This window comes from Hippocampus bargibanti, linkage group LG11 (assembly GCF_051943395.1).
Source record: "Hippocampus bargibanti isolate YZ-2025 linkage group LG11, ASM5194339v1, whole genome shotgun sequence".
Classification (NCBI taxonomy): Eukaryota; Metazoa; Chordata; class Actinopteri; order Syngnathiformes; family Syngnathidae; genus Hippocampus; species Hippocampus bargibanti.
Window position 1 is genome coordinate 6,641,859 of NC_142744.1, and position 18,463 is coordinate 6,660,321.

The 18,463-nt window shown below is 40.9% G+C and overlaps 1 protein-coding gene and 1 long non-coding RNA gene across 2 annotated transcripts; one reads left to right on the plus strand and one right to left on the minus strand.

Moving 5' to 3' along the window:
* Positions 1-2,728: 2,728 nt before the first annotated feature.
* LOC148891328 (uncharacterized) lies at positions 2,729-13,855 on the plus strand. Its single transcript, XR_016116523.1, has 4 exons — positions 2,729-3,794; positions 5,775-5,817; positions 5,898-6,043; positions 13,697-13,855. It is a non-coding gene; the product is annotated as an uncharacterized LOC148891328 (long non-coding RNA).
* Positions 5,771-18,227, minus strand: onecut3b (one cut homeobox 3b). The gene is made up of 2 exons (XM_089009050.1): positions 17,147-18,227; positions 5,771-6,120 (listed from the first exon to the last, which is right to left on the minus strand). Exons 1-2 carry the CDS (start codon positions 18,225-18,227, stop codon positions 5,771-5,773), a joined length of 1,431 nt encoding a protein of 476 aa, XP_088865176.1.
* Positions 18,228-18,463: the final 236 nt, after the last annotated feature.

An 18,463-nucleotide genomic window follows, 5' to 3' on the forward strand; every position in this document is an offset into this window, starting at 1 on the left:
AAAATGAATCAATAATCTTCGGACATATACGTGGAGAATATTTCCACACAAAATGAGCAAACGAGAGACAAAGGGTCAGGGAAAGACACAGAACTGACGCTGGTGTGCATACTAATATACAATTTATACAAATACACAAAAGACACTTAAAGGAATGTATACTTAGAAACAAAACCCAGCCTTTTTTTGTCTTATGCTGTCTCCCTCCCATCTCTGCAGCCTGTCGGGTACATTTTAAATACACTCATATAATATGCATGCATAAAAAAATGCTTGACCCCTTTTCATTTTCACAGAGGTGCTTTGCTTGATTCTTTTTTTCTTTAATGGTCATCATTTCAACACAAATAGATGACAGCCGTCAAATACAAAGAGCCAAATTGAACAATGTCGTTTATTCATCATAAACTCATTTTATCTTGCATTTTATAATTCCGACTTCATCATACTTTGTCCGATATTTTTTGTTTCTCTTTCTCAAATAGCACAGGCGTGCAAATCTATACAAAACGATAAATGAACTTGAAATGCTGAAGCTGTTCTCACTCCTTCCAAAAGAATGAATACAATGAAGATTTGAGGTATATCAAGATGATTCGTTTGCACATGCCTGCGAATGTGTGATGCTACCCTGGACCGAATGAAGACTGTGTTTGTGTGGCAAGAAACAAAGAAAAGGAAAGGCTAGTCATTAGTTCCTCTTTGGATCGGGAATTGGTAGGCCATGTTTCTGACAGCAGGAACTAGTGAGCGTTGTAAACAAACGCGGTCATACACATTTGCATCCAGATTTAAAATTGCACAAAAGTAGCTAATTGTCACCTTTTTTGTGTGAGTGAGTGAAATTTTATGTTGAACTCCTTTACGGCCATTCACGAATTTATTTGGGAATTGAAAATATGACTGAGCGACATTAATTTTGTTTTTTCTTGTTTGGGTGCCAATAAAGAACTGGCCATGGCCTCTGCCAATATTTTCCCCTTCTACATGGGGGCAGCATTTCCCCTTTTTCCATGTTAGCGCTTTGTTCCAGCTTCAGCTGTGGTTAAAGCGCTATATAAACCAATATGTATGGATTGCATTGTATTTTTGGACAGCCGCCCTCGTTTCAAGCTCATATAACTCCAGACCCATATAATTTAGGAATTACTGTATTTATTCGAGTATAACGCGCAAAATTGTCTCCCGAAAAAAGAAGTAAAGTTTGGGTGCGCGTTATAAACGAGGCCGGGGAAAAATGCTCATATATATTTAATGATTTATCCCTTCCAGGAGGGGGCAGCATTTCCATGGCAATTCTCATAGTCGTGCTTTGTTTCAGCTGTTGTTAAGATGACCTTCAGTTTCGATTCTCCCGGATCATCAGCATTCCTTTTTTTTTGACTGTTGATTACCATTGCTCAATTCAGACTCAGAAGAAAGTGAAGAAGTTTACATTGTCAATAAATTATTTTTATCATGGACGCATGTGTTGTCACTTACAATGCTTGGTCTGAGCCGAGAAAAAGTGAAATAAAATTATACCAATTTTTAGATTAATTGAAAATTAGGGGTGCGCGTCATACACGTGTGTGCGTTATACTCGAATAAATACGGTAACTCTTTTTTTTTATGAAAGAAGAGAGTCTAAGGTTTCTGAAGCTGCATTGAATGTTTATGTAGTCCTAAAACTCAATATTCTGAGGGTCCTGGAATTCTAGTGACAATGACAAAAACCCTGGCACCCTTTTGCATGTCTACACCACGCTTTTTTTCAGTCTGAATTGATTCAGATGTAGCACTACTGAAGGCTGAGCGATGAAATCCACCACCCACCACTTTAAAAAATGCACTCCACGCCATTTTGTGAGGTAGTCACACACATAACTCGCCACCATTTGGAATATCTCACCCATTTTTTTTTTTTGCTCTAGGAAAAAAAAAACAGCTCGACCGGAGTGTTGTAGCACTTTACATAACAACCCCAGCCCAAAATAAAGGACAATCGACACCTTCGGACACGTTGTGTCCATAATTTGTAAAATCACTTCAAATGACTTCTACTGAGCGTGTTTCACAAAGATTCCACGGCATATAGCTATATTTTACGTTTTAAGACTCGCACTGAATATTCAGGAAGTCTTGTTTTCGAGTTGGTGACGATGCCTGACGGGACGTCAGGTCTGCAACACCCCTGACCGAAAGTGACACACAATGCTTTTTGTGGGTACTTTGTGTGGTCTGAAAACTTAATCCGTTAATCCTTTATCCGTGTTGATGGCGAAATTAGAAGGAAAACACATAACGCGATGGTGAATCGTTGTGTGTTGCACCAAGACTACTATTTGATACGAGTTGACACAAATTCCCAGCAGACAAATCATCCCATTTCCAACGGAGCTTGGGCGCCATCTTGTGCATTTTATGGGACGCTGATTAATTCCTCAGAGGGAGCTTGTTCGCCATTTTTTGCCTCTTTTCTGGGACGCTACATTGCAGTCCTGACGCCTCAAAATGATACGGAACGACTTCTTTAATCAATTGCAAACATGTATGCTTTCCTCTTCAGAACTATTTGAATCATATTCATAACTGGATGAGTAACAAGAAAGCATCTTCTCCAAATCTGAAGCTATTGTTTTGATTCTCGAGCAAGGCAAGACGTCCTGGCGTGACGTCACGAACAAGGGGGCGGGACCTTCTCAAACTCGCAATTTCTGAGGTCATTTTGAAGTAGAGTAAAGTCTCGTTATATCGATATCGGATATATCGATAGTCCCGGTTATATCGATACTATTTCTATGCACGCACGGAGAAAATTACATGCAAACAGGGTCGGATATATCGATAGTCCCGGTTATATCGATATTTTTTCGGACTCCCTTGAATATCGATATAACGAGACTTTACTGTAGTTTTAGACACTTTAAGTCATTGGTGTTATTGGTGTTTTGCATTTGACTAAAAATATCAGCCTGTGTGTTTTGGGTATTTTAGATGCTATAAAACGTTTTTCTGATGTCAGTTAGGAATCAAAAGAATGGTGTCGCTTGTCCTTTAACAGCGGATACTTCCATGAAGATTACCATATGATCATGAGCCACCTCTGCCGCACCCCCAATTTATCCTCTCGGCCCATCTTGTATGATTATCTCCCGCTTGAAGATGCTACACAACTCATGGCTTTGCCCACATACACCGATAAGTAACACACGTACACACAAAGAGGGTGCTACTCATGATAACATCCACCATCCCTTTCTGCGCAGGGAATGCAGAGACGGTCCAATTCAAAGGAGTCAAAGTCTAAAGATCAAGGAAGAGGTCCTTCAACGTCCCACAAAGTCCATCTACATTGTATTCACAAAATTGCACAGTCACTTGAGGTATCCCTTCCTTGTCTGTGCATAGGATCAGTCTGACATGTTGATTCTTCTTTTTGTTTTTTTGGTTGGTAATATTTTACGAAGGTGCTTTTTTTTCAATTTTTTAAACATGATCAGCACAACATAGCACAATAGTTATGAAAGAGAAAAAACGTGTACTATGGTACTAGATTTTACCCGCATCAATATAGGAAAAGGGAAAGATAAACAAAGACCACCAACACAGGGACTGTAGCAAATAGATGGACTAGACACAATGAAATGAAAAGTTATTTACATTTATACACACAAATATTGTTTTTTTTCTATCTATCTCTCTGAGGTATGGATTAGGCGACATGGCCGTTAGTGCTTGCAGTGGGATGGTTGTGATGACAGGAGCCAAACACAAAGAGCGAGCCGCATCTGTTCGTTGATTATCATCAAGAGGTAAATATCATTGGCACTCAGGATCCTATATTGTGACATTTGACCTCCGTCTTTGGCCACGAGAACAGAGCTGAGCTCGCTCACTGCGTAGGCGACGATGACCTGTGATGGAGTCCCTTTTTTTTTTTGATTGTTCTCTTTGTGTAACCTGAAAAAAAACCTCCTCGGTAACGAACACCGTAGAACAACATAGTATTTAGAACCTAGGAGATGAACATTCAAACGTGTATCTGTGGTCGTTGTCGTACTTCCTCAAATTGCGTCCGTCGTTTACCCTTTCAATACCATAATCTGAAATTTGATTTTTTTTTGGGGGGTAGGAATGTGCTGCTGAATCATTTCATTGGCTCCTAAAAAGGCGTATCAATAAAGAAATGCAGAAATATAGATATACAGTAAAGTCTCGTTATATTGATATCGGATATATCGATAGTCCCGGTTATATCGATACTATTTCTATGCACGCACGGAGAAAATTACATGTAAACAGGGTCGGATATATCGATAGTCCCGGTTATATCGATATTTTTTCGGACTCCCTTGAATATCGATATAACGAGACTTTACTGTATTTACAATATTATTTTGCTGCTGTAGATTGCAAATTTCCCCATTGTGCGACGATTAGTTTTTTTATAGATAAAACCATAGATGAAGGATGTATACATTAGAAGCCATTTTTATGAATTTATACGTCAGTATACAAACACAGGATTTTTATGGAGTTTTAGTCATAAACAAACGATATAAAGCCGAGCATTGTAATTTGCGCTCACTTGGACGCATGGAGGAATTCTAATGCAATCTTGTGTTGACAGCCGAAAAAATGCGACATGTGGCGAGATGTTGGAAGAATGGGGTACTAACTTTTACCGACAGCAAATTTGGGGAGAAACTTACTCTCCTTTACTTTCTACGAGTAAAAATGTATGGTGGTACTCATTTGTACCGTCAGAATAGAAAGGGTTTTAAACACGCAAATTCTGACTCCTCCTTCTTATGTCTTTTTTTTCCAAAATATTTATTACAATGCTATAGGAATTTTCGTTTTTTTTAAGGAGTGAAAAAAATACAAATATTTAATAATAATAATAATAATAATACATTTTATTTCTAAGTGCCTTTCAAAACTCTCAAGGGCACTTTACAGTCACGGGATAAGATAATAGTTTTTTTCGGGTGAGCAGCAGCAGCCATTCGCGCCAATGTTCAGTCAACCCGGAAGTAACACAAACTCATGCCACTAATGTGAGTGTGTGTATATAGTCAGTAATAATTGTTGTAACAATGGGGGCATTTTCCTATCGTGGACTCCCTTACCCCCTCATGAATCTCCTTGAGTAAACAAATACCCCCCGGTCACAATTTGAGGAAATACGGGTTTCTTCTGTGTCGTTGTTCGATTTTGTACGACAAGTAACATCTTTGGTTCGCTTTTGTTGCGCTTCCGGTTGCTACCCGGAAGCGCCGATTGCACTTGATACACAAACATGCTAGAAGACGTTGTTGAAATTAGCCAGCAGGGGGCAGTATTATTCCGAGCCGTCTATTGCAACGGTGCCTTTGAAAATGCTGCACAACATGCAGTTATCGAGGAGGCGACACCACATACTGTACTGTCCTTTGTGTGTTTGTATCATAAATCGTTGTGGATTGCGGCTGCTATCGGAATGGAAGGAACATCTTTTTGTGGATAGGCAAACCAGCATAAAGTAAAATAACTTTAATAGTCAGTTCTCTTCTTTGAGTTGTCAGCCACGTGCTTAAAGAGGCTTTATCTTTGGTATAGGAAGAGTTCACCCCTGATAGTAACATTCAGAATTACAGAAATGTTCTGATTTATCTGCCCGTTTTGTAAGCACACTGAGCAGATGAAAAAGAACTTGTAAAAAACAACAACAACAACAAAATGACACACCCTGTAGCTCACTGCTTTTGTCGAAGCCACCATCACATCTGTCCTCCACTCTTTCCCCTCAGGCTTTGGAGAAAGTGCTGACCGACGAGGTGCCAGGATGGATGGGTGAGGAGTTAGCATTGGCGTGTCTGTGAGCGGCGTGCATGTGGCCTTGCGCCCCGTGACCGTGCTCCTCGGTGTCCCAGCGATCCGGACAGCGGCGGCGCGAGTTCATGAAGAAATTGGAGACGGTGGAAAGCTCCAAGCCCAACTGTTGGGAGATGGTGAGCTGCATCTCCTTGGAAGGACGGCGGTTCTCTCGGAAGATGGCTACCAAGGTACGACGCTGCAGGTCAGTGAAGACCAGTCGTTGCTTCTTTGGCACTTGGTTGCGCTCTCGTCCTCGGTCTTCCTCCTTGCGTTTACATGCTGGAGACATAAAGGGGTAGGACAAAAAAATATATATATGAAAAGGTTCATTTTAGAATTGAACTCATTCACTACCATTGACAAATTTATTCGAGAATTGAAAATATGACACAGAGCGCCATTCCTGAATTAGTTCGCATTTTGTTTTTTCTTGTTTGGGTGACAATAAATCGCTGACCAGACCTCTGACAGTGTTTTTCCCTTCCACAAGTGGGCAGCAGCTCCTTTTTTCAATGTTAGCTAGTGCTTTGTTCCAGCTTCAGCTGTTGTTAAAGCTCTATATGATGTATGTATGGCATTGTATTTTGGACAGCCGCCCCCATTTCAAGCTCATATCACTCCAGACACATATCGTTTAGGAATTAACTATTTTTCCTGATGAGAGAAGAAAGTCTAAGGTTTCTTACACTTCTTTGAATGTTTATATAGTCCTAAAACTCAATAATCTGTGGGTCCTGCAATTTGAGTGACAATGACAAAAACCCTGGCAGACCATGTGCAAAAATGTGTACACTCCAGTGCCAGGGTTATTGTCATTGTCACTTGAATTCCAGGACCCACCGAATATTGAGTTTTAGGACTACATAAACATTATATGCAGCGTTAGAAACCATACACTCTTCTTTCCTCAGAAAAAAACATTGTTAATTCCTAAATGATATGGGTCATGCATTATCTTAGCTTGAAATGGGGATCGCTGTACAAAATACAATACATAGATACAATGATTTATATAGCGAACATTTTAACAGCTGGAACAAAGCGGCAACACGGAAAAAGGGTAATGCTGTCCCCTTGTGTAAAAGGAAAAAAAATGGCCAGCGCTTTATCGGCACCCAAGCATGGAAAAACCAAAACCCGAACAAATTCGGGAATGGCGCTCTACGTCATATTTTTAATTCCCGAATAAACTTGTGAATGGCAGTGAGTTAAATTTTCACCCATTTGAATAAAAAGACACCACCCTCTCCTAAGGTGAAAGGTCAAGAACCGACCAACTACAAACAGAAAGGTCATTACCATATCAGATGTGGTATCTGCAAAGCTGAAATATCAAATGCTGTCCACAAAAAGTAGTGAGCACTTCAGCGCAATGACAATCGAGCAAAGTGATTCCCGACGACTCATCGGGGATCCCGCTGGAAATTCAATTTAACTTGCCAGGTCTGATTTATTGAGAGAAAAAACGATCTTTGTTCCTCTCATTTGACCCGGAGACTTGGTCACGGGCAAGACGTTTAAAGGACAACCGACGCCTCCGGACAGGTTGTGTCCATAATATGTAAAATTACTTCAAATGACTTCGACTGAGCGTATCTTATACAAAGATTCCACCGCATGTAGCTATATTTTACATTTTAACACTCGCGCTGAATATTCAGGAAGTCTTGTTTTCGAGTTGATGACGATGCCTGACGAGATGTCACGTCTGAAACGCCCCTGACCGAGAAAGCGACACACAATGCATTTTGGGTACTTTGTTTGGTTCGTGTTGATGGAATAGAGGAAAAACACATAAATAACGCAATGGTGAATCGTTGTGTGTTGCACCAAGACTACTATTTGATACTAGTTCACGCAAATTCCCAGCAGACAAATCAGCCCATTTCTAACGGAGCTTGGGCGCCATCTTATGCATTTTGTGGGATGCTATATTGGAGTCCTGACAGCTCGAATTGATACGGAAGGATGTCTTTAATCGATTACAAACATTTATGCTTTCCTCTTCAGAACTATTTGAATCATATTCATAACTGGATGAGTAACAAGAAAGCATCTTCTTTGAATGTGAAGCCATTGTTTTGATTCTCGAGCAAGGTAATACGTCCTGGTGTGACGTCACGAACAAGGGGGCGGGACCTTCTAAAACTTGCCATTTCCAGGGACATTTTGAAGTAGTTTTGGGACACTTTAACTCATTTTTATTGGTGTTTTGCATTTGACTAAAAATATCAGCCTGCATGTTTTGGGTATTTTAGATGCTATAAAACGTTTTTCTGATGTCAGTTGTCATTTAAATATTTCAGCCATTATTTGAAGAAACACGCGAAAACGTTTGATTTTTGAAGCGGTTAAATGCTCACGCAGAATGATTATGAAGTAAAGCTTTGATGCTCTCTTCATTCTGTATTTTTTTTTTTTGCTCGCTCCTCAACGATCTCCGCGAGGAGGCGGTCACGTGTGGAGAAATCGTCTTTGATTGCGGCTATTTGTGTGGCTCGTTTGGAATTGGAGGCGCTCTGCGTGAAATGCTGGCAAAGACGCCGGCCCTCCGTTAGTCGCGACAACGTCGGCAAGGGCTCATTTCTGGCTGTAAAGGCTGCTGGGAGCCTGTTCTGTTCTGCTGCCCTAAAAAGCTGCAATGATTGATTTTTCGCGGTTTTCTCCCGAACACGTGGTCCAGTAATCAGGGCTCCCTTCCCCACCCGATCGATCGGTATTGATCCGTGAGACTGAGGTGTGTGTGTGTTCAGTAGCGCGCTTTCAGACATATAAGACATTGTTGACCAGAGGAAGAACAAAGAGGATATCTCAAATAAGCGTAACGCCCAAAAGCAATGTCCCTTTAGCAAACAAATAATTAAAAATGGTTTCATCTGTATTTTCACATGCAGAAGAAATTCCAGGGGGGGGCAAAAGGAGGAGCAGAAAAAGAGGGGAAAAAAAGGCAATGAGGCTGCCCGCAGAATGGAGGCGGTGCATACACATGATTGATGACTTTACGGCAGGTTTAGACAACAACAGTAAACAGATTTGACTGCGAGGAGAGATCAATATGAACGTGCACATGTGTATGCATGACCTTGCGAGCATGCGTGTGCGTCCGCCGCCTCATTTTTCACATATTTGTAACTCCCGGCAATCGCAAACCACTTCAACGGCCATGTGCGTTTTTCACCCCACCCCCACCCCCCATTGTTTTAATTTGCACTCAGATTGATAGCCCCCGTATTGATTGATCCGAAGCATTTCATGGAACGTTTATTCAATTGGTTCAGGTTCAGCCAAGCCAGAATCTCCTGGAGGCGCTCTAAGTGCTATCTGAAACTCAACTCAATACTGCCTAATGTAATGACTGAAAGCGAGTGCTAATATAGTGATAATTTAATATGGAATGCTTGTTTTCCAACAAGTTGGGCTGTCGGCCATTTCGCAATGCCAACATCACTCCTGCTTCCTCACCGTTTAAGTGCATCCAGATTCCCAACCAATGGTCAAGAGACGTATGGAAGGATTGTTTGATTGATTGATTGATTTGTTTATTCATTTATTTATTTGATTGATCGTTTCTTTATTACGTTTTTATTAGTTGTGTGTTTACTTATCTATTCATTTATCGGTATATGAAGGGTTTGTTTACATATTTGTATTTATTTGTTTATTTATGATGTATGTCTACTTATTTTTCTTTATTTATGGATTCATTTATATATTTGCGTATTTGTTTATTTACTTATTTATTTCTTAATTGTTTTACTTATTTTTATTTATTGATTTATTTGTTTATTTGTTGTGTTTGTTTACGTATTTATTTTTATTACATCTTTATTTATTTATTTGTGTATCTCACCCACTATAAAACGTATCTTGTGACTGTAAAGTGACCTTGAGAGTTTCCAAAGGCGCTTAGAAATGAAATGTTATAAATTATATATTAAATGTTAAAATTATTATATTACATATTATTACATATATTTTTATTTGATAGTTTATTTATGTATTTATTACATTTTTATTTACGTGTGTCTTTACTTATCTTCATTTATTTATTTATTTATTTATTTACATAATTAAGTGTTGGTTAACATATTTTTATGTATTTATTTTTGTTTATTTATCATGTGGTTGTCTACATATTTTTATTTGTTTATTCATTCATTTATATATTTGTTTATTTACTTATGTATTAAGTGTTTGTTTACTTATTTTATTGTATTTATTTATTAAGTCTTGATTTATTTGTTGTGTGTGGTTACTTTTCTTTCTTTATTTATTTATTTATTTACATCATTATTAATGGTTTGTTTACTTATATTTAATATGGAAAAATGAGACATGCTGCCCCCTTGTGGAAAAGAAAAAATATTGCCAGAGGCCATGGCCAGCGCTTTATCGGCACCCAAGCATGAAAAAACAAATCCAGAAAAAAGTCATGAATGGCGCTCTACGTCATATTTTCAATTCCCGAACACATGCATGAATGGCAGTGAATCAGTTTAAAAGCAGCGTTTTGGAAAAAAATAGGGAGAATAACATCTCGGCAAATTCAAATATTCTATAATATCCTCTCTCGTTCATGACAAGTCGGCGACTGTTTTTCGGTTATGTTTATCTGCCTCGTTTTCCAGATGGGACAATCAAAGCTTCCACAGAATCTGCATAATGATCAGTTCGATTATTTTAAAGAATACGCCTAATGGTGCTGTTACGAGCCAAGGTCGTAATAGTTGATATTGTGCATTCGGTTGGGAGAACCACTAGCATAGATGATACAATGAGGCTTTGCACACGGTCTGAGTGCACTCAATACATATTTCAGATAATCAATAGGTCCATTTCAAACGGTGCCCCTGAATGGTCGGCAATGAATAGGACCACAGGGAAGCAAAAGAAGGAGCATCTCATTAAAGTGCCCTCTCTGGAGACCACAAGCAAAGCGGCGATGGCGGCTATCTTTAGGTACCTCATTATCAAATGGACCTTTCTGAAAGGGACAAGCGACTGCACTCCACACTCTCGAGTGCTTTCGCCTCTTTTCATATGTCAACAAACAGCCACTTTATCTCAGCTGCCTGTTTAAGGCCAAAGATTAAGTCGTTGTCTCTTGTTCTGCAGCTTCATCACTGAGTGAGTTTCGTGACGGAGCAGGAGGGTGAGGAAGGTGAAAGGAATGGACAGTGGAGGTGGTTCGCCACATGTTGCATTGCCTTTAATGTACACTCACGACGTGAGAATTTATTGATTTTGAAATTATTTCATTGACTGCAAAATAATGCTTGTTCAGCTATCGATGCCAATGACGACCAAAATCCCTTTAGTAAGTTCATGTGTGAGATCATCATTATACAGTATATACATACAGTATATTGTAAATGTGTGTGTGTGCGCGTGTGTATATATATATATATATATATATATATATATATATATATATATATATATATATATATATATATATATATATATATATATATATATATATATATATATATATGTATATATGTATGTATATATATATATGTATGTATATACAGTAAAGTCTCGTTATATCGGTATCGGATATATCGATAGTCCCGGTTATATCGATACTATTTCTATGCACGCACGGAGAAAATTACATGCAAACAGGGTCGGATATATCGATAGTCCCGGTTATATCGATATTTTTTCGGACTCCCTTGAATATCGATATAACGAGACTTTACTGTATATATATATATGTGTGTGTATGTATATATGTATATATGTATATATATATATATATGTGTATATGTATATATATGTGTGTGTGTATACTGTATATATGTGTGTGTATAGTATATACATACATATATACAGTATATACACAAATACTGTATATACAGTATATACTATATGCTGTATATATTTGTGTATATACTGCATATACAGTAAAGTCTCGTTATATCGATATTCAAGGGAGTCCGAAAAATATCGATATAACCGGGACTATCGATATATCCGACCCTGTTTGCATGTAATTTTCTCCGTGCCTGCATAGAAATAGTATCGATATAATAAGACTTTACTGTATGTGTATATATGTGTGTATATACTATATATATATGTGTATGTGTATATATATACATGTATATATGTGTGTATATATATACATATATATATATACATGTATATATGTGTATGTGTGTATATATGTGAATAGATATAATATATATGTGCATTTATCTATAAAAAATATACATATTTTATCCTCCTCAACAAGAATTTCCGTTAATAAAATTGCTAGAAATTTTCATAAAAATGATAAAGATGATCAAAAACTGCACATCAGTGTTTACATGAAGGAATACTTTTAGGCTCCAGGGTAAGACGCCGTAGCAGCCCTAATCAAGTTAAACTTTTTGTGCTTTTGAAATGTGCACCAACCCCGCAAAAATCTATAGTTGCGGTAACGACAAAGGACAATAGGAAAAGCCAATTTAAGCAAAACGTCATTAAAAATGTGTGTGTGCGTGCGTGTAGGTGAAATGAGGGGGGTGGAAGGAGTAAAAGGGGAGGGGGCAGACGGTGAACTAACCGCACCGTGCTGCTGCTAGTCGAGCCCTGGACGGAGGGATGAGATCGGGCTTTGTGTGCGGCGAGACGGGCCCTCTCCCGCCCTGGTCGGACTACTGTAAGGCGAGAAACAGTTTGGCGTCAATCACTGTGTGTCACACCTCTCAAGATGTACGCTTATTGATAGTATTGATCAGATTCGAGGTCCGCCAGGAGTGCAGCAAACAAAGTCGCAGCGGGCCTGACTGCCAGCACGCACGCACGCACGCTGCAAAACGCACGCAATTGATCACGAGTGGATTATTTGAAACATTTCTTCCAGTTGTCAATTTAAAGTACGCGTAGTCTTGTCGAGACAAGCAATGGGAACCTTTTGAGTGTCTTGTAAACGGCCGTCTTATCGGCATTTGTTTTTTACTGCCTTCTCCCTTTTTCTCTGCGTTTGTGAAGGAAGATTGTACGCTGGCTGTCACCCTGAAAACCCTTTTCCTACTTTTTTATTATTTAGCAAACCAATATGAATACGGAAAAAAATGCGTCTGATATTTTTTGAAGGACTTTTTATTTCAAGTAACTAAGAATCAAACATACGTGCTTCAATCCAATGTAACGTCGTGCCACCTCTTCCAATAAATATTATTGAATGTTTATAAAAATGTGAGTATCATACAAAAGGGCCCCAGAGAACCATATATGTGTATATGTATGTATATGTATATATATTGGATTTGGATTGGATTTACCTTTATTAGTCTCGCAGTGGAGAAATTTACATTTCACAGCAGCAGTTATGAAAGGAATGAAAGGAGAAAAACAAAATAGAGGAGCTGCTGGAATGTGTGTGTGTATGTATACGTGTACGTATATATGTATGTGTATATACACGTGTGCGTATGTATGTGTGTGTGTGTGTATATATATATATGTGTTTGTGTACATGTATGTATGTATCCTTGTGTGTATATATGTATGTGTGTATATATGTGTGTGTGTGTGTGTGTATATATGTATGTATGCGTGTGTGTTTATACGTGTATATATGTGTGTGTATGTATATGTATGTGTGTGTATACGTGTATATATGTATGTATGTGTGTGTGTGTGTGTGTGTGTGTGTGTGTGTGTGTGTGTGTGTGTGTGTGTGTGTGTGTGTGTGTGTGTGTGTGTGTATATATATATATATATATATATATATATATATATATATATATATATATATATATATATATATATATATATACACCCTGTTGAAGCTAATATTCCACGGGGTTTGCCACAAAAATATCTTACACTGATAATTATTCCATTCTTTGTGTTTTAGGAGACAATGGGGGAGGAAATACGAGTTGGAGCCAACGGAATGATGTGCTGATCCAGAGCCAGACATGAAATGAGGAGCAGAAAGAAGGAAGGAAGGAGAGCAAGAGTGCACCGCAGAGAGCAGAAGAGAGGAAATCAATATAGCGATTCAACGCCAGTCAGATAAGCCTGAACAATGTATAGTGCCCACACACACACACACACACACACACACACACACACACACACACACACACACACACACACAGTATAAAGCAAGCCTTCAAATTAAATGACACGTGGATGACAGTGAGGATTTGTGGACCTGAGCGCAAAGTATCATAAGTGGCTCAAAATTTCTCTGTAATAAAATATCGGCTCCTTTGTTTCACTTTAGCCACCCCGGCTAATATTTTTTAAGCATTTTGCGGCTGTAAATCTACACCGTGTTTGTCAGGATGTACAAGGGAGAGGTGGGGGGGGGTGGTGTTCGCCCCCCAACCACTTTACACGCCCTTTTTCATGCCACCATGTCACGAGATGGAGCGTCAAACCACAGATTTGACTTTGCTTACATAGAAGATGCTGTTCCAAGCAGCTTACGCCACCACTTTCCGCCATGCCTTTCTTCTCCCCGGCCCTCCGTCTCCCCTCATACTTATCAATTATTAAAGTCGCTATTGATCCTTTCACTAGCCTGCCTCTATCAGGCTGTTTCACACAAAGCGCACACCCGGCTTGTCTTCGTTCAATCAATGGCATCTTGTAGCCCTTATTTTTTATTTTTATATTTTTTTTTACTGTACTTTCAGCTATTCTATTCCATGTCATTTCACCACCTGACAACAACCACAACATGGGCTCTCCTCTTGAATTTTCATCCGACTCGAATGCCCAACGTGTGAAATCCGCCGATCAAATTTCAGACAGTTGACCAAAAGAAGAGGTTTTCGTGAGGTTTCGCTCGACTCAGCGTTCACCCTCCGATCCATTAGGCACAGTTGGTCTTGCTTCTTTTGAGCTAAACCAACTGGCTGCCTTGTTGCTAAGGTTAGCTAGCAGGGTTTGTGTTTTCATGACGTTAGCGGTGTGATGTGGAGGGGAAATATATGGAAAAGGGGAAGGGGGAGGGAGAAAACGAGAAACGGCACTATTGATCTCCAATGTGTAAAGCCAGGCAAACACAAATAGGAGGGAGGTACACTATTAAGGACACTCAAAACCTCATCTGATGATGATCTCCGTCCATCCGTCTGTCCATCCATTAACATCTCTTTCTATGCTAACTGGCTAACTGGAAAATACTGCCGATCCACCCCCCCTCCCGCGCCCCCATTTCTGGGTTAATGTCAACAAGTAGAATTGATATGAAGCTTCATGAACGCTTGACATGACATCTATATCGTCTGCTATAAGTTGTTTCAGGACCCTTGTGTGTCTAAATTTTGGTTTAACGATAGTCGACATTTTGGGTGCGATTGTGCTTTTTTTTGCGCCTGTAATAAGCAGCATTTTCACAGCCCCGCTTTGTTCAGCAGAAAGGTTGGTTACTGTTGGACAGTCTGTGGCTGGATGGATGCATGGTTTGAGGAGCCCCCGGTGAGAAGAAAGCATAGCGTCGATGCGTATGTGGATCTGCCGCAGCTTGGAATTGAAGCGGATTTGCGCGGGACAGGAGATGTGAGATAATCTCTTTCCGTCAATGGATGCTACAGCTTTGTGTTTGCTTTCAATATTTAGCTTTGAGCAGAGGTGCACGTTCCACCATGACGTCCTTTATCCACTAGTGAAAAGGATGCTTTGATCCTCTCCTCTTTCATTTACAACTGCTTCATACAAAAAAGAGGGTGCAGAAAGTGCTTAAGATTGAATAACTGTCTGTGTCCTTTGTGTTGATTTTGACTCCAAGATGGCGCCACCTGAGTGGCTGCCTTTACAGCAGCTCCCGTATTTTGTTTTTGCTGCTGTGAAATGTAAATTTCTCCACTGTAAAACAAAGGCTCATTTAATCTAATCTAATACAATCTAAATCAAAGTAATTTGGGATAGAGTCAAACCTGAATTTGTGCCAAAGGCTGATCGCCTCCATGCTACCAATTTCATACTGAATGCAGACCCTCCCTCTTATTTATTTATTTATTTATTTATTTATTTGCGGTGAAAAAATATTTTTGGGTAAACAAATGATCCTTCACTGTTAATTTTTTTTGGGCCACTCACCTGTACTTGTATGCCCACAATAATAATCATATTGTCAAAGGTAGCCCCTCCCCCACCCCCTTCACACCCTTTTTGCGTTCTAATATGAGAGCTTTTCCTCCAGTCCGCTTAATGAAAAGTCGCACCGAGCGTGCGGTTATTGCGTCTTTCAGCTCCCCGATGCGAGTATTGATCTGTATGCCACATTTAAAAGGGGGGGTAGAGGGCTGGGAACCAGCGTATTGATCAGGGAGACTGGGGTCACCGCAGCTTCCCCCCCAAGCATAAAGACTTGTTTACTATCTGGGAAATTGCATTTTTTATTTATTGTGCATTTAGACTGAAAACGGGAAAATAGATGGTTGTAAAAATGTGGAACTGCTTAACTCATTCACTGCCATTACCAAATTTATTCCGAAATTGAAAATATGACGTGGAGCACCATTACCGAATTTGTTCGGGTTTTGGTTTTTCATGCTTGGGTGCCGATAAAGCACTGCTTAGCCCTCTGGCAATGTTTTTATTCCCTTCCACGAGGCGCAGCATTTGCCTTTTGTCCATGTTAGTGCTTCAGCTGTTGTTAAAGCGCTATATCACAGGTGTCAAAGTCAAGGCCCGCGGGCCAAATCCGGCCCGCCGCATCATTATTTTCGGCCCGCGAAAGCAAATCAAACTTGTTAAATTCCATGATGATTGCTAAAATCTGAGCCAAAATGTCATATTTTTGGATGTCAACCACAATAAAAGTCATTATTCTTGACTTCAGATTTGAAAACGAGTTATTCATTAATTTGCTGTGTGCTCTGTATGTAATATTTGAAGGGATTTAAACATTGTAATGGGTTCCCCAAATTCATAACGGCCCTCGAGAGGAAACCATAACTACAATGTGGCCCGCGGCAAAAAATGACTTTGACACCCCTGCGCTATATAAACCAATGTGTATGTATTGTATTTTGTAGAGCTGCCACAATTTCAAGCTTAGATAACACCAGACTCATATAACTTAGGAACTAACTTTTTTTTTCTGATGAAAGAAGATAGTCTGAGGTTTCTAACGCTGTATTGAATGTTTATGTATAGTCCTTAAACTCAATATTTTGTGTGTCTTGGAATTTGAGTGACAGTGACAAAAACCCTGGCACTGGAGTGGACACGTTTTTGCATGTCTTAATGGTGCTGAAATACGAAGCCCGTGCACATTGATTGAATCCTTTTTACAAGTTGGGATCAATTTGCTGATTTAATTGTGATAAAAGGACACTTTTCTTACCGGCCAGTCTCAAGGCAGACATCCGCTGGAACTCGGGCTCCTGCAGCCACTTCCACATCCTCCGAAAGGTCTCCCGGCCGGATTTAAGCTTACTCCAGGGTTTGGGGTTGCGCAGGAGGTCCGACAAGGTCCCCTGGGACCGGCTCAGGATCCTCTGGGCGAAAATGGCCTGCGGGATGGAGTATCGCTTCAGTTCGGCCGTTATTCTCTGAGCCACTTCCTTGGTGTTGATCTCCTCTGCTTGGATCCCCGAGTTGGCGACCCCTTGGGCGCCGCTTCCGTGGCCGTGCCTCTCGCGGTCCGCCAGCATGACGGCGGGCTGCGAGTGGAGGTGGCCGTGCGGGTGGTGATGATGCATGCCGTTCAGGTTGGAAATCATACTGTGACCGTGGCCTCCTAAACTCCTGGCCAGGTGCTCTTGCTCGCTCCTGGAGAGCATGGAGGCGTGGGACTCGAACCCCGACACCGGGGAAAGCATTTTGGCTTCGGCGGGCAGGTGTGCGTTGGCACCGTAGGACGAAAGCGGTTGCTGGGGGTTGTGCAAAGACCCCAGACCGCTCGGTAGCGGGGACAGCGAACCGTGGCCCATGCCGGACATCTCTTTGGGGTAGTGATTGTACAGATTGCCCATGGGACCCAACCCGCGGTGGTCGTCCCGCATCAGCGTGAAGCTCCCGCTGACGTTCCCGCTGGAGAGTCGCTGGTGGGCCGCGGTGGCGTGATGGTGGTGCGAGTGAGGATGGGGAAACTTCTCCGACACGGTGGAGATGGGAGGGAGGTGCTGCAAAGGCGCCAGAGTGGTGTACGTGTTACTCAGACTCATCCCGTTCTCGCACATGCTGATGGACGGGTGCAGGTGTCCAGACAGCGCCGACGGATCGGCTCGGTAGTCTCCACCGGAGCTCTCCAGGATGGAACTCATCCCCCCGGAGACCATCGCCTGGCGAGCGGCGCCGGCGGGGGTGTGCGACGCCAAATTCCGCGAAGCCGAACCGGGGGAAGGCGACGGCCTCGAACTCATCAGGTTCCCCACCTGGGAGTGCGAGGAGATGCCGTGAAGGTTCTCCATGGTGAGCTCCATCTGTTCCCCCCTTCAAACTGTCCCTCCCCACCCTCCCCGTGTCTCTCGTTCTCCCCCTAAGCTGCCTCGTAGTCCGAAATCACCAAAACACGTGAACGCCGATCCATCGATTAGACAAGTAAGATCGTTAAAATCCACCAACTTGCTTTGTTCTTACATGCGTCCTCGTCCTCGCAGGGTCTTGGAGCTTTAAACATTCTTGTTTGGACGGCGATTATATCTCATCTCTGGTCTAA